General features: G+C 44.1%; 1 protein-coding gene across 1 annotated transcript; it reads right to left on the reverse strand.

Moving 5' to 3' along the window:
* Positions 1 to 4,510: 4,510 nt before the first annotated feature.
* LOC310795218 (trypsin-3-like) lies at positions 4,511 to 24,361 on the reverse strand (the record flags this gene model as incomplete). Its single annotated transcript, XM_083657282.1, has 5 exons — positions 4,511 to 4,660; positions 6,153 to 6,289; positions 6,412 to 6,668; positions 18,689 to 18,791; positions 24,145 to 24,361. 5 exons carry the CDS (start codon positions 24,359 to 24,361, stop codon positions 4,511 to 4,513), a joined length of 864 nt encoding a protein of 287 aa, XP_083513408.1.
* Positions 24,362 to 24,492: the final 131 nt, after the last annotated feature.

Raw genomic sequence — 24,492 nt, forward strand, 5'->3', positions numbered from 1 at the left:
ATTAGTTATTGAATATACTGATGCGGACATTCCTTTCTTTACTTTGAGTCTCTTTTAATCCAGGCCCCAACCCTATACTTTTTTGACAAAATCTTCCATACGTTTATGGACGATTAGATGGTCATTGTGCTTTTGGCTTTAATTGAGTGTTCCTGCACTGTAGAACCTGCGTTAGAAACAAGTGTATATTTATTGTTATTAGCTTTGAGTGTTCAGGCGGCTTTGCTGTAAATCCTGTTCAGATGCAAGTGAGTCTTAATTATTATTCTGGTCTTAATTGTGTGTATGTGATGTTATGCATCCAGGCCCGTCATGTCATAATACGCCTATGAGTAGGATATGACAACACATTCTCACAACAACTCTGCATCACCAAACAAAACCACAGAATCAGCACCAACAACATATGGTCACAATATGCTGAATTTGTTGAACTACAAGTTTGCCCAAGAGATTTTTTTCCCCATATCTAACATTAGTGAAACATACATTAGTGAATCATACTGGAACATGACAACCATCATTCATTCCTTTTTTTAAGACGGCATCTCGCGTGCTACATGCGCTCGATTCCTCATTAGCCTCGCCCGCCCTGCAGCTCGCATCCACAGCTCGGCCGCTGCGCATCTTTGCCCGCCCTGCAGCTCACCCGCTATGTGGGTTCACCTACTCTTATGACATCACAATGCTATATGACATCACTGATGTGACATCAGTGATGTCACAATGATTTCCCAATGCCTATGTATGAGATCACTGATGACATCTTCAGTGGGACAAAAATTTAAACAGAGAGAGAACATACAGCTGACCTGTTTTAGAGTCTTTTGAGCCTTTTGAGTCTTTTTTTTGCCGATGGCCGATTGCAGTCAACAAGGCCAATATCGGCTGATACCGATATACAGTCGATATATTGATGCATCCCTTATAATCAGTTTTGTTAGATACTAACAGTTTAATATGAGTTTAATAGAACACATTTAGGACAATCATCAACAGGCATGAGTGAGGTGGTACTATTGGCATGGCAAAACAGCTCAAGCGGTACATAAAACAAAAAGGTTGGGAACCACCGCTTACTCAACCAGACCGCCCTTCCAGCTCCGCCCACCAGCCATGAGCAAAAGGAAACCGACCAATGGGAACACAGCCAGCAGAGAGGGTGGGGCCATCACATCTTATTAAAGCCAGTGTTCTGGGCTCCAAGGTGTCACTGTTTGATGTGTACATCTGAAGATAAAAGCCCTTTCGACAGAGCAGATAAGAACACTAAATACATTGAAAATAGAGGCTCAGGACACACTAGTCCTGCCAACCAGACAGACAGAAAGCATGAAGCAGCTCCTTCTTCTGGTACTCTTTGGATGGGCAGGTACGCTACAACATGGATACGTAATGATGAATTAAGTCTGATGATGCATGAGTTAAAACAGACCATCTAATGGTGCTATAGTAGTGCAGTGCCATACAGTAGCCTACTGGAATTAGTGAATGATCAAAAACATTATGTTCATGAGAGAGAGAGAGAGAGAGAGGGGGGGGGGGGGGGGAGGGAGGGAGTGTGAGAGAGAAAGAAGAAACCAGCGGAGAAATTTGCCCTTTTGTAGGCTTCAGTCTAGACTGAGTGAGAACAGTGACTTGCGCTGCTGTCAGAGCGCATTATTTTCGGACTAACAAGCTGTCGGACTAGTGAGATTTTCATGGTTGGGTTAACGAGCTGTCGGACTAATGAGACGTCTGTCCAATGCGTCATTTTTTGGACTCGTGAAGTGTCGGACTAGTGAAGTGTCGGACTAGTGCCATGCCACCAGAGTTGGACAGAGCCTGTTCTGCCCGTTCCTTATATTTCTCTTGCCTGCCTTAAGCCACACGCAAACCGGTGCACAAATACTTGTGAGGGTAAAGGCACAGTGGATCTGGTGCATCTGCTGCTCTTCGGTGGAGGACGTGGGAAAAGCAAGAAAGAAGACCACACTGTGGGAGTAAAATAAAATATAAATGCTTCAGGGAATTCAATATTAAAAAGTTGCATAATCGGTGGCTACATTGATCAACGTTAATGTTGTTTCACCGTAGCTAGCTGGCCATATTTCTGCAATTTCCCACTATTTATATGCTTAGTACGTTATAATAGCTATAATGTCAATAACAGATACATCTTTGGTTCAACTTTGGTTTTGTGTTAATTCTACCTCAACGTAACGTGAATGTGGCACGAGTCCTCTGCCTCGTGGGCCCGACCGGAGCAACGAGAGCAGAGGTGGATGGCCTGGATGTAGCCGTAGCCTGTTAGCTAGCTTGCTAGCAGGTTGTCTGACCTAGCTTCAGCTGGCTTGGGGAACTTCCACTTCAAGCTAAGGTGGGCGTGTTTGTCAGCACGTAAGCTCACCCCCATAGGCTATTGTGACGGTCCACCAGGGGCGGAGCGACCCTATCAGCCCAGAGGGGGCGAAGCTCTTAGGGGGGCCCCATCAAAAAAAAAAAAAAAAAAAAAAAAAAAAAATTTTTTTTTTTTTTTTTGAAGGCCAGGCCAGGCCGCAGGGCCGGTTCCAGAACAAGATGACTAGGGGTGCATCCTAGATAGGAAGGGGTGCAGGTGGCCTGGCCTGCAAAAAAAAATAATAATAATAATAATTTTTTTTTTTTTTTTTTTGATGGGCCCCCCTGACGAGTGGGCCCTGGGGCGACCGCCCCCTTGCCCCCCCTCTGGCTCCGCTACTGCGGTCCACCCTTCGCCCTTCACGTATAGATATCATAATATTAATTTATATTGAGAAAAGGCTGGATCTTGTCTGTGATGGGAGATGTGTGGTGTACAACTGTGATGGCAGGTCGCGCCCATGTGTCTATTTCGGGGTGGCCAGAATGTCTATAAAATGGCCGCCGTCTAGGCGTGCAGGCTCAGTACGTCCATAGAAACCTCATGTTAGATGAAGAGGTTTAGTTGTCTCACACAGAAGAAGATCGTAGCGGGGGAAGACTGATGTTACCAGCTCATGTTTTAGATATTAATTTGGTCCACTTCTGGACCCACCTGATCGCAAGAGGCAAACGTGGATTCCTCCTGCACAAACCAGCAGAGCGGAGCTGGCCGGAGAACGCTCCCAGACCAGCCCACTAGCTGAGTAAGTGCACTCTCTCTTTCATTGACAAATCCAGCCTCTGTAATGTTCCATATTTCAGTGTGTGAGTGTTGATCCAGTCCGCTCAAATCGGACTGGGTCAAAATGTCACACTATGCTAATCGGCGCTCATCCCATGCTCCCCCTAGCTCCACCCTCTCAACACATTCCCACTAAAACCAAGATGGCAACACCCGTCGTTTGAACTCTGCCAGGAAATGTAATGGGATAGCTACGTCCATATTATTTACAGTCAATGCTCTGCTCCCTTTCTTTATGAAACTTTATGAAACAGAACTTTTTTATCCCATTTCTATCCCCCATTAGTGCTCATTTTAATTTATTTATCCAGGTGGCAGCTGGCTCCCACCTGAACGTTATTAGCCACCGCCAGACACATTCTGCAAAACAACTGGACTTGGTTCAATGTAGAACGGAGCGTTACAGAAAAAGTGCGATCCCCTACATGATCAGACTCCTAAACAATGCATCGCTGCTGTAATGCCTTTGTGCGTCTGATTTATTGCTGTTGTATTTGATTAGGGACGTCATTAGGTCATAGTCTGTTCACTTTTTGGAGATCCTGTTTTAATTATTATTCGTGTTTTGTGTATGTAAACTTTTAAGATTGTAAAATGTACTACCAATTCAACTTGTGTTGTCATTATTACATTATTACTCTTAACCAAATAAAACCGTTTACTACTACTACTACTACTACTAAACCTGGTGTTTGGTACTCTGAACTTTGATGTGGAATTTTCTGGGTGAAATTCCCAGAGTGGTGTAGTCTGGTACATACCTTCTGTCTGGGCCTTAGTGCCCTGGTTACACCAGCATAAAACAATACTGCTATGTTGAAATGAAAGTTTAAAAAAATGGACATGGGTGTATGTAAGTTATGTAAGTAAAACACATTCGTTTTAATATAAATCTAGCAATTACACTTCACTCAAGACTGAAATATAAAACAAGATCAGAATGAATATTTTCAATGTTTCTTGAAGTAATGCTCAGCAACTTTCACCAGGACCGTTAAAATTGTAATACATTTTTTTGTTATAAAATTTTAACCAAATATGCTTCATGTTCTAAATAAGCAATCACTTAGCACGAGAGGGAGCTAGAGGCAAAGCAAGTTTATTTGTATACATTTCATACACAGAGGCAAAGTGCTTTACACAGGATTTTAGACTTTCACTTTTCATATACTTTATACAGTCATGCATAGCTGAGCTGTGAATTATGGCACTTAAGGAAAGTGATTTCAAACTGTCTGTGATCAATGCCATGCTAGATAGAACCACACTGTACACACAGTAAATCACACAGTTATACACACGGGTTTGATGTATGCCCAGTTTAATAGCTTCATAAGTCTATGCTGCTCAGCCAGATGCCATGGTCTTCTTGATCCAGTAGAGGTAATTGCACACTTTTGTATACACCCCGGGCTTGCCTTCCTTAGCACAGCCAGCCCCCCAAGACACCACACCCTGGAGCTCCCCATAACATACCATGGGACCCCCAGAGTCACCCTGAAGGAGAGAAAGAGAGATCTTCAAGGTGGGTCCTTCAATTTCAGAGCCAAATCTGAGAAGAAGGAAGCAGCAGTGTGTGTGTGTGTGTGTGTGTGTGTGTGTGTGTGTGTGTGTGTGTGTGTGTGTGTGTGTGCGTGCGCGCGTGCCAGGGCCGTAGCGGCAATATACATTGAGAACGACAAATCCCCCCAATATGTAAGCCTGATAAAATGTGTCCCCCCCCCAATAAATTGATGTAAAAAAATAAGAAAAGAGAGATTTACTGCGCGATACAGCTGTTTGTGGCATTACCGCGGAGCCAGCGCTCCTAGGGGAGAGCAGAGCTAACATGGAACTAATAACATGGAAATTGATGTAATGGGTATATATACCACTCCCATAACATGTGTATACTTAGGGTGTGGAGTCATAGCCTATTTTTAATTTGTCTTTATTGAATGTTTCAAAACTGCATGTTTAAATAAGAATAGGCTAATTATTATTTCCACCCACCGCTCATTTAATTTGGTTAGTTACTTTCATGTAAAAAGTTTGGAAGGAACAAGCGGCATCCTGGGAGAAATATGCAAATGTATTTGTCCAATGTGATCCAATGACATTGATCTCTGTCAGAACTTGTTTGGATGTCCTGATGTTGGTCTTGTTATTTATGTTGAAAAATGCGCAACAGTCTGATTAGCCCCCCCCCCCACACACACACCCACATACAAAGTGAAATTTACTATGGCAATAAATACCACCGATTTACATGACTGTATTGCTAAAGTAGAGCCTCACCACACACATACCAGACACAAGACACAATGTAGATGATGTGGACTAACATCATCATACATTAATACAATTGGGCTAATTGAATTTACAAGACTCTCAGCTTTCCAGTCACACTCAATTTCTGCAATTCCAATATTGTTTAGGGGTCCTATATGCAGAAATATTCAGAATAGGCAAAAATAACACATTTATAATGCATGCATTTTTTGGGAAGAATAAAATGGATTAGCATAAAGTGGGCATGTCTGTAAAGGGAGACTGGGGTACCAATATAACCCATTATTATTCAGATATCTTGAGGTGACAGGTCAAGGGACCCCTTTGAATATGGCCATGTCCGTTTTTCCCTTTCCAAAATTTTGTGTAAGTTTGGAGCGGTATTTTCCCCCCTTGCTGACAAGCTAGCATGTCCTGGTTGGTATCAATGGATGCCTTAGATCTTCTAGTTTCATATGATATCAGTAGCTTCGCTTTAGCTTTAAAAATGAGCCTGCTACAACCCGGGCAGGGAGGGAGAGGTGACATGGAGGTGAGTGAGAAAAGGTGAATAATGACATCACAACAGTCTAATCTTAATGTTAATATTCCTCTAATCTGGTGACAAAATGGCCAATTTCTTTTTTCGCCGGCTGCCGTCCCCCCAAATGTTGAATCCGTGGCTACGGCCTTGGCGCGCGAGTGAGTGTGTGTGTTGTGGCTGTGAGCTTGATCTTACCTGGCAGGAGTCTCTGCCTCCCTCCATGAAGCCAGCACAGATCATGTTCTTAGTGATCACAGAAGGATAGGCCTTACGACAGGTGTAGTCACTCAGGATGGGGGCATCCAGGCACTGCAACTTGTCAGGGAGTGATGCTGGAATAGAGAAAATAAGCACACATAATAATGGCATTAAGTAGAGCATGGCAAATACATTGTAAGATAAATCTAGTATTTGCCTTAAAAAAAACACAAAACTATTTTACTGTGAAACTCACAGCTGTTGGGAGAAAGGGTCCCCCATCCAGAGATACCGCACTTTGTCCCACCACCGGCGCAGTTTGTGGGGAGGGCAACAGGCCACACATAGGGGTTCAGAACAGCGGGCTTGCTCAGCTTGATGAGCATGATGTCATTGTCATGAGGGTGGGTGTTGTAGTCAGGGTGGGGGAAAACCTTGGTGGCCCTGAAGTACTGTTGGGTCATCTTGGAATGCTTGATGCTGTGCCACCCCAGCCATACTTTTAGATATGGCCTGGAAGAGTTAGACCATTATGAGTATCTGAGAAGTGTGAGAAGCTTCCTTAGGGCTCCCCACCAAAAGTTTCAAGGGACTCATAATCATTAAGTAATGAATTACAGAGTAAAATATAAGTTTTCGGTAACCCTTTATTTTACAGGTACCCTAGTTACATATGAACTATTTGTAATTACACATGAACACCAAATGTAATTACACAGTAATTACCAATAGTTATAAATGATGTTCATATACATTGTAACGGACCTGTAAAATGGAGTGAGTCTGTTCGGTAGGTCCGGTACCATGTAACTACATATGAACTACAGTTGAACAGACTCACTCCACTTTACAGGTCAGGTACCATGTAACTACATATGAACTACAGTTGAACAGACTCACTCCATTTTACAGGTCTGTTACAATGTAACTACATATGAACATAATTTATGGTGTCATAATTAAGGTGTTAATGTGTAATTACAAACAGTTCTTATGTTACTAGGGTATCTGTAAAATAAAGGGTTACCAAGTTTTCAAATGCAGTAAAAAAATCCTCCAGTTTTAAACACCAGTGAAACATGCTACAGTGTCAAAGCCCTCGCCATATGCACTGAGATCTACGCCACGGTTGACGAGCCTGCTGATGTGAACAGCCAAGTATAATAATGTAGATGGGGAGATAACACGAGAGAGTGAAAGCTATCACCGAGTACTGTATATGCACTACATTTCCTCGGGCTAACCTATAGTTATTGAAATCCTAGTGAAATCAGAATTTACTCATTTTGCCTCGTCAAGCTGACCGAGTATATAGGTCTAGCTGCCATCAACAAGGCTCCAAGTCGACAAGTCGAAGCTGACGTTCTAGCTTGTGCTCAGCTTTACAAACAAGCTGCTAGCAGTGGTTTAGTGACAAAATGTTCTTACTTTGTTTTGCAGTGTGCAGCAGACAGCACCCACTCACTAGACAGAAGAGTCCCTCCACACATGGACTTCCCGTTGGAGAGATATGCTTGCCAGGGTACAGGCCCTGGGCACTCATACCCTCCAACAATCTCAACAATATTGCTCTCTTTCTCCAGGGCAACTGTATTAAATGAAAAGTGAAAATATGATACAGACAAAAACAGAAGATGACATGTCATTCCTGTATGCATCATCAGACTTAAGTAATGGTTACGTATCAATGTCGTAGCAATGTTGTAGCGTACCTGCCCATCCAAAGAGTACGAGAAGAAGGAGCTGCTTCATGCTTTCTGTCTGTCTGGTTGGCAGGACTAGTGTGTCCTCAGCCTCTATTTTCAATGTATTTAGTGCTCTTATCTGCTCTGTCGCAAGGTCTTTTATCTTCAGATGTACACATCAAACAGTGACACCTTGGAGCCCAGAACACTGGCTTTAATAAGATGTGATGGCCCCACCCTCTCTGCTGGCTGTGTTCCCATTGGTCGGTTTCCTTTTGCTCATGGCCGGTGGGCGGAGCTGGAAGGGCGGTCTGGGTGAGTAAGCAGTGGTTCCCAACCTTTTTGTTTTATGTACTGCTTGAGCTGTTTTGCCATGCCAATAGTGCCACCTCACTCATGCCTGTTGATGATTGTCCTAAATGTGTTCTATTAAACTCATATTAAACTGTTAGTATCTAACAAAACTGATTATAAGGGATGTATATCGATATCAGCCGATATTGGCCTTGTTGACTGCAATCGGCCATCGGCAAAAAAAAGAGATCAATGTAATATAATTAACTGTTAACACATTCACTGCCAACAGTTTTTTTTTTACTGTAGGTAGCTTCTGCCAAGGTTTTTTTTGAGGATTCTGGCTCATCTTTCAAGAGCCGAGGATTATTTTCTGCTAGGAATTTGTGAACACAAAATATCTCAAAATAACTAATAGAATGTGTGCTTTCTCTGTCTAAAAGAGTTAGTTTGTAGAGTTAGTAGTTATGTAGGCATTAGCAGTTGAATACAGCATGGTTTCAGCGTCTGAGAAGGAAAGCTGAGATAATTGCATTTTTGTGAAATTTCGATAGAACAGGCAGAACAGTCACTTTAACCATTTATTTTTGGCATCAGTAAGACATCAGACATCTAAACAATTAGTTCTGAACAGTAATTTCCTCCATAACAGCACCCCCACCCCCCTCTCCTTCAAACTCCTCCCTCCGTGGGTGTTCTCCTCCTCCCTCCGTGGCTCCGTGGCTCCGTGTGTCAATGTCACAAGCGAGTCTCTGCTGTCTGTCTGTGCTGCCTGGCGAGGCTGCTCGTCGGGCGAGTCTGGATCGGGAACAGTAATTTCCTCCATAACAGCACCCCCACCCCCCTCCCGTGCGATTCTGGGCTTTTGAGCTTTCTGCTGCATGTGTTGCACCGAGTGTATTTTAGGAATCCCCCATGTTGTGCGCCAGCTCCAGCGCGAAAGCGAAAGCGTTTTCGCCGCGTTTTCCTCCTCCTTCCTCCGTTTTTCTCACGCTATTTTCTGCTGTTTTTGCTCTGCTTTTTCTAGTCTGGAGAGCACTGTCGCCACTTAGTGGGTCGGTTGTACACGTTCGGTGGCTCCCATATTTTTATAGGAGACGTAGGGGGCTTGGATCCACGTCCCACCGTCAATTTTTTTTTTTTTTTTTTGACGAGATAACTCGTCGACAGCAGTCAACCGTTGGATTTTCTTTGACGAGATATCTCGTCGACGGCAGTGAACGTGTTAAGAAAGTCGAATTTCAGCCTGTGGGAATCACTGATTCACTGACTCTCACTGGAAAGGGGGCAGCAAATCAAGAGGAGGAGAAGCAGGGTTGGAAAATAATGCATTGGACCACCGCCAAGATTTATATCGCCATGGCGTGCAGAGCCGTGGCGTAAAAACCCACCTCACTTGCAGGGTCGCTCTTTCGGCTTAACGGCCCGGCTTGGCAACTTTTAGATTGACGAAAATGCTGCTAGTTTGTGGCTATTAGTGGGATTTTTGACCAGTATAAAAGGGGCTGTATAGTAGCCTATTTAGTGTTTCGTAGTGTACAGCTATTATAAATTGTTCCCGAAACATATTGTTTCTCAGTAGTAAGGCACTAGTGAGAAATACACTAATGAGTGAAAAGTATGACCACATTATTCAACCATCCAACACCCTGTGTAATGCCTTGTCACTACTGTATACAAGGTGACCATTAAAATACAGTCAGACAGTTTCTGGTTTGATTTGTCTTACTGCCTGGTTGTGTCCCAGGGCAGAGTCCTGCGCGGGTCTGATTTTCAAGACCCGGTTCCGCCCGGCCCCGCGACGTGCAGTACCGACCCCGCTCCGCGAACCCGCTCATATGATCAGTCAGTACCGCAACCCACCCCGCCCCGCAGACATGAGACCCGCGCCCCGCTCCGCTTCCGCATAATATATATTTTTTTTAAGTGAACATAACCAAAGTAACTGCGATCGTTTCACAATTAACACAGGAAGCGAATAGCGGCCTTTTCTGGCCGAGTCACTGACGAGAGCCAACAACGGTGGTCGGTGCAGTCACACTCGGCAGGCATTGCATAACGTTATTTACAATTAAGCACATTGACGGTGTTTTGTCACTGGTGCCAGTATCAGCAGGCCAGCCAGGGCCAGGCAGCAGCTAAAGGAAACATGCTAGCCTTGCTGGCGCTAGCTGTCATGCAATGCAACAAGCTAGCTAGCATAGGTCTAGGTCTAAGATACTGAACGAAATGTACTAACGCTACTGAACTGAAGTCAGTCAGTGACCTACCTGTCTCTTGTGCCTGCCCTGCCCTGAGTGACGACCTGACCACTGACCCCCCCCCTCCAATAAACAAGCCAATACTGCCACTTAGCCGCCAGGATTTGCAACTGCAGTATTTTCTCTGGGTCTGACTGATTGTGACAAAGACGTCAGGTCGTCAGACTCAGACAAAACATGAAGTTACACACTGACTGAATTATTATCGTTATATAAAAAGTAAATAAAACACCCGCGACCCGGGCCGCATGTTGTTTATTCTACCCAGATCCGAGCCCGCAAATAAAATGAAGACAAAATAACACCCGCCCCCCGCATTTTTTTGCAGGTACCCGGCGGGGCCCCGCGGAACCCCGACCCGATGCAGGACTCTGTCCCAGGGTGAGACCTGGCCAACTGAAACTACGATATCGAGACTATTGAGACTGTGTGTCTGTGTCCATGTGTGCTATCTGTGCACGTAGGCAGGCAGTGTGTGTCATAATATCCTGAGGATGATGTGAAGCAAATAGAGCAGGGAGAAGAGAGCCAAAGTGTCACAACTCATTTCTCAAATGTTCTCCTTTCTTTGTTACTTCTTCTCATCCACCCTTCCTCTTTTTAATTTCAACACTTCTGTTTGAAACCCTCCCCTGCACCACAGGTTTCAAAAATGTATTAAACATGGGTAATTTGCAGCTGATGAGGCGATGTGGGAATTTAGGACTTTAATCATGAGAGAGATGAGATGAGATGATGAGATACAATTTATTGTCCCCCAGGAGAAATTTGTCTTGGGCAAAAAGTGCATACAGCCGCATCACAACATTACAAATGTCAAATGGCCAACAGACAAAGATATAGACACTACAGTATTGCAATCACAGTGATGTGATGTGACAGTGATGTGATGTGACAAGATGTGATAATTGCACAAGCCTCATTGCACAATTTTTTAAAACTCTATTCAATAAGAAGATACATTTTCAAAGATCGAAAAATAAGCAAAGTATAAATAATGAAAGTCACACTCAAATCTGCATCACATATACCGAGGGAGCATGCAAATAGTGTGCTGCACATATCCATATAGGAAAGATTGCATATGTTGTTACCTCATGAGCAGGCCCAAACGGAATCTGCTAATTTCTTTTGCATTTTCTGCGCATATTGTTTTTTTTTAATCTGCGGAATTCTGCAGAGTGGATTTCTTTTTGCAGATTTAGGTGTACAACAAACATAGCATAGCATACAAAATATGTTTTAGCAATTGTGGCCACTTAAAATATCTTAAATCAACAAGGAAATATTGGGAGAATTGGGAGACGTGAATTTTACAATTTCTATTATCAATATTATTTAATAAACTCTCTTTAAATACAATAAAGTTGCATAAATAAGCTAATAATCATGTAATCATGTACAAAAAATAAATATTAACAAGCAAACTGTGTGTGTGTGTGTGTGTGTGTGTGTGTGTGTGTGTGTGTGTGTGTGTGTGTGTGTGTGTGTGTGTGTGTGTGTGTGTGTGTGTCTAAATGTCTTGGAGTGTAAAATGAACACTGAATTTAAAACACACACAAAAGTAGATTAAAAAGTGCAACAAGACAATAACAAAGATGTTTACCAACCAAGATGAAGCTGCATGTGTGAGTGAGTGAGTGAGTGAGTGAGTGAGTAAGTGAGTGTGTGTGTGTGTGTGTGTGTGTGTGTGGGGGGGGGGGGGGGGGGGGGGGGCTCTCGGTGCTGGTGAATTTGGCAATGAGCAGCATCTTGACATTTTCTGTCAGGGTCCTCCTGTACTGAATGAGAAACTTGGTATAATGTGAGAACAGAGGCCCATACCACGAATGGAGGATAAACAGATCCAGGATATGTCTTTTGATCTGGTTTGGCTTAACCAGATCAAAGCGATCAAGCTATTCTGTAGATCGATGCTGGTAATCAGCTAGGTCAGTTAATTCAGGATTTTCTTATCAGCTCTGAGCTCGTGCACCTGAAAATGCTCGTAAACAGGAGCTCGTGCACACGAAAGAGGCGTGGTCTGTAACAACTATCACAATGCAATATGGACAGCTCCAGATTTTACAGCGATAAGCCTATTTCCTCATTCATTGAAAGCCACATCAAAGTGTAGGCTATTAATTAATGGAGCTTTACTGCATGTCACAATCAAGTCTGCGTTGGATATGACATATGAGTCTGTTACTGAAGGACTGTCTAAAGTTACCGCTTTTATTCACATCACTCATTTTATCTCTGCTGCTGTTTGGTTTCAGATTAATATAGGCTACTCAATAAAACCACGTGTTTTTTGCGAGTAGAAGTGTAAAGTCAGTCTAAATTTACAAAATCTGTAGGCCTATTTAGATCATATATTTAACGTTATAGGATCTGAATCAATACAGTGCGGGCATCGAATTAACTATTGATTGACTATTGCGTTTTTTTCTCCCACAGTTTAAACCTGTGTCAATGTTAAAAATGTGTCGATTTGAGAATAACATGACATAAAATAAAATAAAATGAAAGTTAACGTTTAACTTAAGTTCAGGAGCTGGGCCACGCCTCAACCACTCCCCCAACTTCCTAACCACCCCTCTAAACCACTCCTCTAATTACGTGGCAATATTACTACACCTGGTTAACCTGCCTCACCCTGTTTGTCTCGATCTCTCGACAGACAGGTTGTGCAGGCAGCACACATACATCACACACTTTACACATCTCTAAACTTTGCCAATTTGCTACCGATTAGCAGCGCCCACCAGACATGCTATCGTCACATCACAGCCTCCGTGCCAAAGCAGAGTCTCCACGGCCAGCCAGATGGCATCATCAGTCAATATTCCTGGGCCAAATCGACTCGACAAACGCGGAAGGCGATCCATTCCAGCGAGGCAGCGCATCTTCTTCAACTACGTTTCCCGGTGTCATGCCGAATCCCCTTCAACACGGCGCACCCCGGCCTTCACGTGCCAAACTCCACGTTCACACAACGGAGCCGAATACAGACTTTACCGTCACCTGCACTCAACGTTCCAGAGAAGGAATGTATCCCCTTTCAACATAAGAGAGAGAGGAAAAGCGATAGTAAATTCATGCCATTCAGCATCCATCACAACAAACTTTCCGAGCAGACAGCGCTTCCGGGTCCTGCTTGGCAGAGCCAATCCAGAGCCAAACCTGCGAGAGCCATGAGCCAATCACCGTCAGCGCTGTCCGGTTTGATGTCACAGTGCCACTGAAGCTGCAGACGGCTGCAGCCAGGTCGTATATTCCCTGGCTCCCTCTGCCAGACATTCACAGCTGATCTCATCTCTTCATGTATTATTGTTTACATTCATTCAAAACATGATATTCAAGTCATATCCCGTCCATCACAACAAACTTTCCGAGCAGACAGCGCTTCCGGGTCCTGCTTGGCAGAGCCAATCCAGAGCCAAACCTGCGAGAGCCATGAGCCAATCACCGTCAGCGCTGTCCGGTTTGATGTCACAGTGCCACTGAAGCTGCAGACGGCTGCAGCCAGGTCGTATATTCCCTGGCTCCCTCTGCCAGACATTCACAGCTGATCTCATCTCTTCATGTATTATTGTTTACATTCATTCAAAACATGATATTCAAGTCATATCCTGTGCCTGCTCCCTATGTCTCCCATCTATCTCAGCTGATCTCAGCTTCCCTCTCATCCCAGTCCCGCAGACTGCACAAAAACCCTGTACACATGCATCCTTTCATCCCTTCATCCCTCAATTCCTCTAACTCTCATTCAGCCAAGAACAGCAACATGGCTTCTGCCCCCACTTTCTCTGTCTCAGCCAACACGGCTTCGGCTAATCAGCCCAACCCTCCTCTTTTCCAAACTGGTCTGTCCTTGTCGCCCCCCCCCCCCCTCAACCCCCCCTCCCTTCCCCATCACCCAAATGTATAACTCACCTGGCTGTCTTTCTAACCATAACACCTCCACAGCTGATCCCTAGCCTTACCTCAGCGCTCCTGCCTTCGGTCATCCAGCTTCAGCATAGCGCTGTCTACAGCAGGTTCTCCAGCCTTCACCACAGCACCACCTACGGCCGGTGCTTCAGTTATTACTACAGCGCCACCTACAGTCAGTCCCCATCAGAACCGATATTGCCGCTACCACGAGTTTCAAGTTTCAAGTTCCAATACTTCATTGCCTTTCATCATCGTTGACAGGAATTCAATTTAGTGAGCTCAATCACAGAACACAACAAGACACGACGACATACCACAGGACGGTCGTCGTGGTCAGCCCGCTTCACTCAGGGAATGATACAGAGCCCCGCCATCCAGTTCCAGCATTGGCAGCAGCCAATCTAGGCAGGAGCACCTGGCTACAGGAGGCCACCCCCCCCCCCCCCCGCAACCTACATCCAGCAATCGCTGGACTCCTTCATCCCTCATCCCTTCATCCCCTCGACCCCTTCATCTCTCCTCACATGGCAACAGCCCGGCCCACATGGCTTCAGCCCGGCCCACATGGCTTCAGCCTGGTCCACATTGTCTATCCTCACCAGTTTATCTGTCAGCTGCTACAGAGGCAGTTTTCTCCAACAGCTACTGCAGACGCAGTCAGCCTCATCTACTGAACAGAGTAGAGTTCACTCCATCAGCTACTGCAGACGCAGTCAGCCTCATCTACTGCACAGAGTAGAGTTCAATCCATCAGCTACTGCAGACGCAGTCAGCCTCATCTACTGCACAGAGTAGAGTTCAATCCATCAGCTACTGCAGACGCAGTCAGCCTCATCTACTGCACAGAGTAGAGTTCAATCCATCAGCTACTGCAGACGCAGTCAGCCTCATCTACTGCATAGAGTAGAGTTCAATCCATCAGCTACTGCAGACGCAGTCAGCCTCATCTACTGCACAGAGTAGAGTTCAATCCATCAGCTACTACAGACGCAGTCAGCCTCATCTACTGCGCAGAGTAGAGTAGTGTTCATTCCATCAGCTACTGCAGACGCAGTCTGCCTCATCCACTGCACAGAGTAGAGTAGAGTTCACTCCATCAGCTACTGCAGACGCAGTCAGCCTTATCTACTGCACAGAGTAGAGTTCAATCCATCAGCTACTGCAGATGCAGCAGAGGAGGTTTTTCCAGTGAGGCATAGGAGGATGGTCCTCCTCTATTAGATTGGGGATTTTATATTAAAAATATATATATATATATATATATATATATATATATATATTTTTTTTTCATTTTTCATTTTTTTTTTATAATAAAATATCAATCAAATGTGTTTTTCTTATGTGCAGACGCTCATTTTTTCATTCATTATAGCTCCATGCAGACGAGTGACTCTGGCCCTGGTCCCACCTTGGAGTAGGAGATTAAAAAAACATTCGCCCTGTGGGCGTTTATTTATTTGGGAATTTATCTAATGAAAAAATAAGATTGGTTGAAAAAGACAGACAGACACAGAGAACACGTGTGTTTTTACTGTTTTCCCACCAATCAGGTTGAGCTGGGAGGCAGCCCTCCCTTACCCTAGTTAAACCAGGTGAAACCTAATTGGTTGTGTGTTGGATAGATTGCTTGACATTGATTGGCATTCTGTATTGTCCAATGCTGAATACGTCTGAAAATCGGCAACGTTGTTCCACTGCCTGGTCTGTGGTCTCTCACGCTGAATCAAGGAGGTGAAATCCACTGCTTGACCTGACAGGAAGGATTTACTGAGACAGTAGCAGCATATCATATTTCCCTCTTATTTTTATTTACTTTTTTATCAATCAGTAAGTGTTCACAAGCCAGACAGTCATTGATATTGGATTACCACCAAAACGAGTTTCGAGTTGCGGGGAGACTTGAGCTGCGCGATACGGGCTTTTTGCAATGTCAGAAAACTGGAATATTTGCAACGTCTCGACTGCAGCGTTTCCCCTACAGACAGCACGGATATTCAAGTAAGTCAATTGATTTCAAGTTATCCGAACCTTCTATTAAATTCGGCGTGGAAATGGTTCACCGAGCAGCGCTATTTTTGTCGTATTGAAGTTTCATCCTGTAATTTCTTATACTAAAACCCGCGAACTTTAAATTCACACATTTTTTAACTGAATTTGGCCTGTAAATCGATAGCTGACAGCGGGCTCAATTTTAAAGCTTGAGTGGTGATCTTTATATCATATGAAAGTAGAAGAAATAAGGAATCGATTGGGATGAAGCATGTCAACCTAGGATGTCGGGAAGGGGGGGTAAATAACGCTCCAAAGTTGATAACGAAATGAGTAGTGCAGCACTGTGCACAGGAAGACACACTCTCGTTCCAGATGCAATTAAGTGTAATTTAACGCTATTTGACAACAGTTTCGGCCATAGACTTTGTCAAGTATCATACAAACAGTGCAAGACAGCCATTATAAAGACAGGTTAGCTGATTGAATGGACAACACCTGTCTTGTGAAAGCACACCTGAGTGTGAGACATCATAGGATGAATCAAAACATTGATGTCACAGGTAGGCTGTATACCATAATATATCATGAATCTATGTGAATAAATAGATTTATATAAATAGTAATCACAGCCTAATGCATAGAGATAAATCCTGAAACCTTCTCGCAACAGTTCTAGCCTAAGCCAGTGGTTTTCAAAGTGGGGTCCCCAGCAAAAAGGGGGGATAATCTATTTTCACTATAATTCCATGCCATCCATAAGTAACACAATCTAAGATAGTGTAGAAGTGAGTAACTAGGCTAATTATAACCATAACAGCACAAATAATTGACAAAAATCTCGAAATAAATATACAGTATTTACTCTGAGAAATGAAATAATGAGAAAAGGAACAATTATTGATGGTTAAAACTGAATAATGAGATCACAACAGTCTAATCCTAATGCTAATTTAAAATGAGATTTGGGCGTTTTGGGCAAAAACTGCTTGTGGGTGAGAGTATCAGCAGCAGAGCACACGTCATATTTTCCCTGGGACCGCCTCAGGTGCCAGGTGCTGTTCCGTCCTGTAGTCCTCTCACTGGGTGCTAATGCAATGTTCCTCACTGGGTGGAAAGCTAAGAGGCTTGACAGCATGGGAAACATGGCAAATACACACACACACATGCGCGCACGCGCGCGCGCACACGTGAAAAAAAAGCCCAAATTTTGGGGAAAGGGGAAAAGGGGCAGGTCGCCGCACTAGCTTCCTCCCCTGTTTCCAAGCTCACCAGCCACCACTGAGATGCAGTCAGCCTCATCTACTGCACAGAGTAGAGTTCAAACCATCAGCCACTGCAGATGCAGTCAGCCTCATCTACTGCACAGAGTAGAGTTCAAACCATCAGCCACTGCAGACGCAGTCAGCCTCATCTACCGCGCAGAGTAGTGTTCACTCCATCAGCTACTGCAGACGCAGTCTGCCTCATCCACTGCACAGAGTAGAGTAGAGTTCACTCCATCAGCTACTGCAGACGCAGTCAGCCTCATCTAATGCACAGACTAGAGTAGAGTTCACTTCATCAGCTACTGCAGATGCAGTCAGCCTCATCTAATGCACAGAGTAGAGTTCACTCCATCAGCTACTGCAGACGCAGTCAGCCTCATCTAATGCACAGAGTAGAGTTCACTCCATCAGCTACTGCAGACGCAGTCAGCCTCATCTACCGCACAGAGTAGTGTTCACTCCATCAGCTATTGCAGATAGTCTGCCCCATCAGTTACGGCACAGAGCAGAGCAGTTACGCCGTCAGCTGTCGAGATGCTCCATCTGCCACCGCAGAGTGCAGTTCCTTTCATCAGCCGCAGCAGACGCAGTTCACTCCTTCAGTGACTGCACAGAACGCAGTTCAATTCATCAGCCGCTGCAGACGCAGTTTACTCCTTCAGTCACTGCACAGAACGCAGTTCAATTCATCAGCCGCTGCAGACGCAGTTCACTCCTTCAGTCACTGCACAGAACGCAGTTCAATTCATCAGTCGCTGCAGACGCAGTTCACTCCTTCAGTCACTGCACAGAACGCAGTTCAATTCATCAGTCGCTGCAGACGCAGTTCACTCCTACAGTCACTGCACAGAACGCAGTTCAATTCATCAGCTGCTGCAGACGCAGTTCACTCCTCAGTCACTGCACAGAACGCAGTTCAATTCATCAGTTGCTGCAGATGCAGTTCACTCCTTCAGTCACTGCAACAAGAACGCAGTTCAATTCATCAGTCGCTGCAGACGCAGTTCACTCCTTCAGTCACTGCACAGAACGCAGTTCAATTCATCAGTTGCTGCAGATGCAGGTTACTCCTTCAGTCAATGCACAGAACGTAGTTCAATTCATCAGCTGCTACAGACCCATCAGCTGCCGCAGAGGCAGTTTGCCACATCAGCCTCAGATAGGCAATTTTTGGGGGCACGTAGGGTCTGGGAAGCCCCAACTCATCCACCCTCACTCCTCCTAACAGGAATACAGACACTTCATCTCAGGAACAGCCACATCATCCTAGTAGCTCCTAGAAGCCATCTTAAAAGGCTTCTTACTCTCCATTTTCTCTCCACTCAGCCTCTGTATCAGTTCTCTACATTCGGTCAACATATCTTCAATGGTTAAGCTACTCATAAATCCACGCTTACGCCGGATTCAGGCTGCGGAGGTCCCCCGAATTACTGACCTCACCTGCCTATGGTCTTCTCCTCATCCCAGTCTATCGGTCATAACTACCCGCACTTGCCACTCCAACGGAGCAATAGATTAGCAGAGAATCGGTCTCCCGACCTACTTCCACCTCAACTCCTATCTTAGTTATACAAGCCAGCGACTAAATACAACAGTTTCAGGCATGCCACAGGCATCACCTCAACATCCACTCTCTTCATGGAAACAGGAAGAATTGCCACACTATTCTGGTTCCAGAAGTACCTACACCGAGCCTCAGCTCCAGGCTTATCTCCAGAACACTATTCAAGCCACTCCTCCATAGACGTCAGACTGAGCACATCGAACCAAACCATCGAGCCCCTCGACCCTTCATAATCTCTCGCATGTCGCTTCTGCATCCTCAATGATCTTAATGATCTCAATGATCTTAACGATCTCAAGGATCTGTCGAGCTCACGTGCAACTCAGCTCAACTTAATCCGACTTATTTTGGGGGCCTGAAATCTGCTCGGGCTGAAACACGCCTCACGCCAGACCCGCTCGGGCAGACCACGTCTGAGACGGAACCCCCACCCTGAGTCTCCCTCTGCCCCGGTCATCAGGACGTTCCCCCGGAACACGTGACCTCCTGGAACAGACGGCTCATCTCGCACCCACACTACACCATACACAACTCATTCTCTTCAGTAAAGAACCTTAACGATACTCTTGTTGTGGCGTGGTCCTTGCTAGTGAAATGAAAGTTAACGTTTAACTTAAGTTCAGGAGCTGGGCCACGCCTCAACCACTCCCCCAACTTCCTAACCACCCCTCTAAACCACTCCTCTAATTACGTGGCAATATTACTACACCTGGTTAACCTGCCTCACCCTGTTTGTCTCGATCTCTCGACCCACCCTCCCCCCTTGTATATCTCATCCCTCAATCCCCTATCCCTTCCCGCACCCCTCAACCCTTAACATCCTCATTCCCTCTCACTAGGCACGGTGCATGCCTCTCCACGTCTCGTTCTAGGATCCATCCGGGGGGGGCCTGAAATCTGCTCGGGCTGAAACACGCCTCACGCCAGACCCGCTCGGGCAGACCACGTCTGAGACGGAACCCCCACCCTGAGTCTCCCTCTGCCTCGGTCATCAGGACGTTCCCCCGGAACACGTGACCTCCTGGAACAGACGGCTCATCTCGCACCCACACTACACCATACACAACTCATTCTCTTCAGTAAAGAACCTTAACGATACTCTTGTTGTGGCGTGGTCCTTGCTAGTGAAATGTATTTTATAAAATAAAATAAAATGTATTTTATGTATTTAAAATACACTAAATACCAGGTCTGAAAGTATTTTGATACAAATTACATCTCATTTTTCCCGGTACAGCCAAATACAAATTACAAAATACACAATATATTTGAAATAAGTATTTTATATACATGTATTTAAAATACTGTCCATCTCTGGGAGGGGGAAATCTGCGGGAGTTTTCTGCGGAGTTCTGTGCGCGCATATTCCATCTGGACTGAATAGTAAAGAGAAAACCACAAACGTACTTATAATAATAAAAAATAAAAATAAAAAAATCACAAAGAAATCATAAAATAATCTAATCAAATACAGGAGCTTACAAGAGCTTGAGTGACAATACCTCCTTACGTAGAGGACCTCCTCCCATCATCCTTTGGGATGCTACAACCATGAGAGCTGGTTGTTTGTTAAGTAGTGCAACAGAAGTTGGGAGGAAGGAGGAGAGCTTATAGTGTCCGTTACTGTGTTGGCAACACAGTCTCAGAATATTGTGAAATAGCAACATTGGTCCACAGCCAAAAATGTTTCTATTTCACAATTGCTCTAAAATTGTTCAATGGAAACGTTTGGTAACACTTTCTAATAACTATGTGCTACACTATAAAGCATTAATAAAGCATTAGTAAATTCATCATGAATTCATCATTTATAAAAGCATTATTCATACATCACTAGTAAGTAAGTCATAAACACAGTTATAAACGTTGTATTCCCGATTAATAACTTAATCTGTAATGTGTTTACTGATTGTATTATCATACTTTGTAAATTATAGATCCACCATTTATAAATAAGGATTATATCAATTACAAACCACTTCTTTACGAGTTGTTAATGGTTCATAAGATCATTTAGAAAGTGTAAGTAAATGATTAAACAACTATTTATCTGTATGTACATTTACGTACATATGATTTAGACATGGTTAGTGAGTGTTAATAGATTGATTATAAACATATTGATATATTGGTTATTGATAATGAAACTCATGATTAATTAAGGTAGTTACTAGGCATGTGACGTTTGAACGATCTAAGTCTATTGAACGGCACTTTGCTATGAATGAAGGGAACCGAGTCCTACTTGTCCCCCTTTTGATCGGTGTGCCCAAATTTCACTGCCTGCTGCTCCTCACCACACACACAGTGTAGTCCCCTCTCCCTCCCTCCGCCAGTCCACTGAGCAGGGAGGATAGGTACACTTGGCGCATGCTGTAACCATGGGTGGGCGGACTCTAGCTTACTATGAAAACGGGTTACCCCGCGGCGCGGAGTGCATTTGCCAACTTTCTGAGCAGAGCAGGGAAGTGTTGCATGAATTGCATTCAAGGAACTTAAGCAGATATGAAATCACCTTGTGTAATGTTTACAATGCAGATCATCGACATTATCTCTGGAAATATGAGTAATTTAGTGCTGCTGCATTCCACAGATGCAAAGTTAAACTGGTGGGTCTAAGATCGAATCTGATCCAAATCTTACCATATCATTAATGCCCCCCCAATTGATCAACGTTTTTGTGTGAGACGTGAGGAGTGATGACTGACAGCTAGTTTGAGTGATAAGTGAGGCAGGAGGAATGACATTTTCGTGTGAGATGTGAGGAGTGAGGACTGACGAGTGATGACTGAGGAATGAGGACTGATGATTGACGAGTAACGCTGTGCAATGACTGACGCGTGAGGAGTGAAACAGTAATGCAGGAAGAATGACAGCGTTTTCGTGTGAGGACTGAATGTGTTTCAGAGCACACTCAACATGGTTTTACTAGGAGACATGACAACTGACAACGCTTAGACTGAGGAACGATAGCCTATACTCTGACGGACGAGGACGCCCTAAAATGGTTGCCGTACGCCCCACTACAATCAATTATTGTATTTATGGTATTGTACTATATAGGCCTACTACAGAATATATCTGGACATATCTGCAAAATGTTGTGCTTTTATCAACGATAGGTTAGCTATGCCGCCCCACTATTGTTACAAAAAGAGAATAAATTTGTGAATGAAGAAACTGTAGTAGTGTCTCAATGGCTGACATTCTGATTCAAGTGTAAGATAGAACATTTGCTCTTCAAAAGAATGAAGAAAAAGAAGAAGAAGAAAAGGGCATTTGTACGGAAGCCGAGAACGGCCATGTGTTTATTTATTATTTTTATGCCATTAAAAAAATATATCGTCGCTGTCATTCCAGGACCTCGAATCTCCAAAACAGCAACTTTTCAGGAAGTTAAAAAAACCTGTTTGCTCTTAAAATACTGAACCAAACGTCGTCAAAGTTGGCACGTCTTAATTATAGTTAGTTTCCCGCTGAATGTGCCATTACTTTATTAATATCTTACCTGGATAAGCTCAAATGATGTTGTTTATATTATCAATCCGACTTGGAAGCACTTTCTCCCGGCCAGTCAGGCGGGAGAGAATCGTATGCTCATGCACGAGCCCCAAGCTCCGGGCCGCGGGGGCGCGCGCAGGAGCAACAGCGTGCCCCTCGCCTCTCATCATGGCCGATGCGGGGGCTTTCGCATGGGGTGAGAATAGTCTGACATAACGTAGCGTTAACGTTACTTTATTCTCGTCAGAAAACACTCCGATTTGCATGTTAAAACAAGTTTGCAGCCTAGGAATAACTGGAAAACATTTTATTGATCTATTCACATCAGAGGAAGTCAGGATTAAACAAAACGATATCAGAAATACACAGCATGTCTGCCGTGTGACTTTTTTAGGTGTAATGTCCTGCGTGGGGGGGTACAGATGGAGGTAGGGGACGAATTTCGAGGTTTGACTGACAGATTTAGGGCGAATGGCGTTACGAGATTTACTCACAAGCTCGTTTTAATGCTTTTCCATTGGTTGCATTTGTTAAAAACCACACAGAGACGTGAAGGGTGACCAATGGCACTGATTTATGACGTAAAGTAAAAAAGTGAAAAAAGGGACATTCGAGGTCCTGGCACAACAGCGACATATCTATATCTCGAGATAACGACTTATTATTTCGTTATCTCGAGATAACAAAATCTGTTTTCTCGTGATAACGACTTATTATGTTATCTCGAGATAACTTCCCCCCCCCATTATGCTTGGGAAGCTTGTGCACTCTTTCAGCACCATGGAGCTGTCCAGGTAGTGTTGATTAGGGGCAATCACCAACTAACTAGTGTTAGGATGAGTGTTCTTCCTGTGCCTGTTATGTTTTGATCTAAAGTATGTCGTTTTCAGGCATTAGTTTGGTCATTTGCTATGGAGTTGTTACAGAAGCAAAATGGCATAAATAAGTAGCCTAATTACATGATGAACAGTAGGAACGAACAGTATTTCATGGCATAAACATCTTCAATTCTTGCTTGTTTTTACGCACACACTCGCCACCAGGCTATTTTCTATAGCCTATCTCTGATGATGTCCATTTTATTGCATTAACATGGTTTGGACATAAACACATGATGATTTGATTTGATTTGATTTTATTAGACGTCAATCATGGAAAAAACAAGTTACAACAAGTTTATCAGAGCGTCAGGGATACAGACACATGAAAGTCTTTCGACTTATTTCCACTGTGGTCCCTGGACTGGGACAAACAACATAGTAACAAATACATACAATACACCAATTAACACCAATAAATAAAGTAAATAAAACATCCTAAGCTACACTACCTACAGCATAAACACACCAAGAGTTAATACTAAAAAAAGGTGACCATTCTATTCTGAAACATTATCTAAAAGCCATGCTTTGACCTTTATCTTAAAAATGAGATGGCTGGAGATGCTTTTTATAGCTAGGGGTAGAGAGTTCCAATTAACTGCTCCCCCAAACTTAAAAGAGCGTTTACCCATTTCGGTGGTGAACGTGGGCACGGTCAGGTCTGCAATACTGGCTCTGGTGAGGTGTGTGTGGGCTTCACTACGTTTCTGGAAGAGCTTACAAAGGTACGCAGGGGCTCTGTTGGTATAGATGCTGTGCACCTGGTTCAGCTGTAGTTGAACTGACCTGGCTGCCAGAGGGAGCCAACCCAACTGCCGGAAATGCAGCTTACCAACATGGTCCATCGCAGACAGCCCCAAGACAAGCCTGACTAGCCTATTCTGAGAAACCTGCAGCTTCTTTTTTAGGGCTATGGTTAGGCCACCGTACCATGAGCCAATCGCATAATCAAAACAACATAAGACCAGTGAATTTG

Source organism: Poromitra crassiceps (genome assembly GCF_964638095.1).
Source record: "Poromitra crassiceps genome assembly, chromosome: 21".
Lineage (NCBI taxonomy): Eukaryota > Metazoa > Chordata > Actinopteri > Beryciformes > Melamphaidae > Poromitra > Poromitra crassiceps.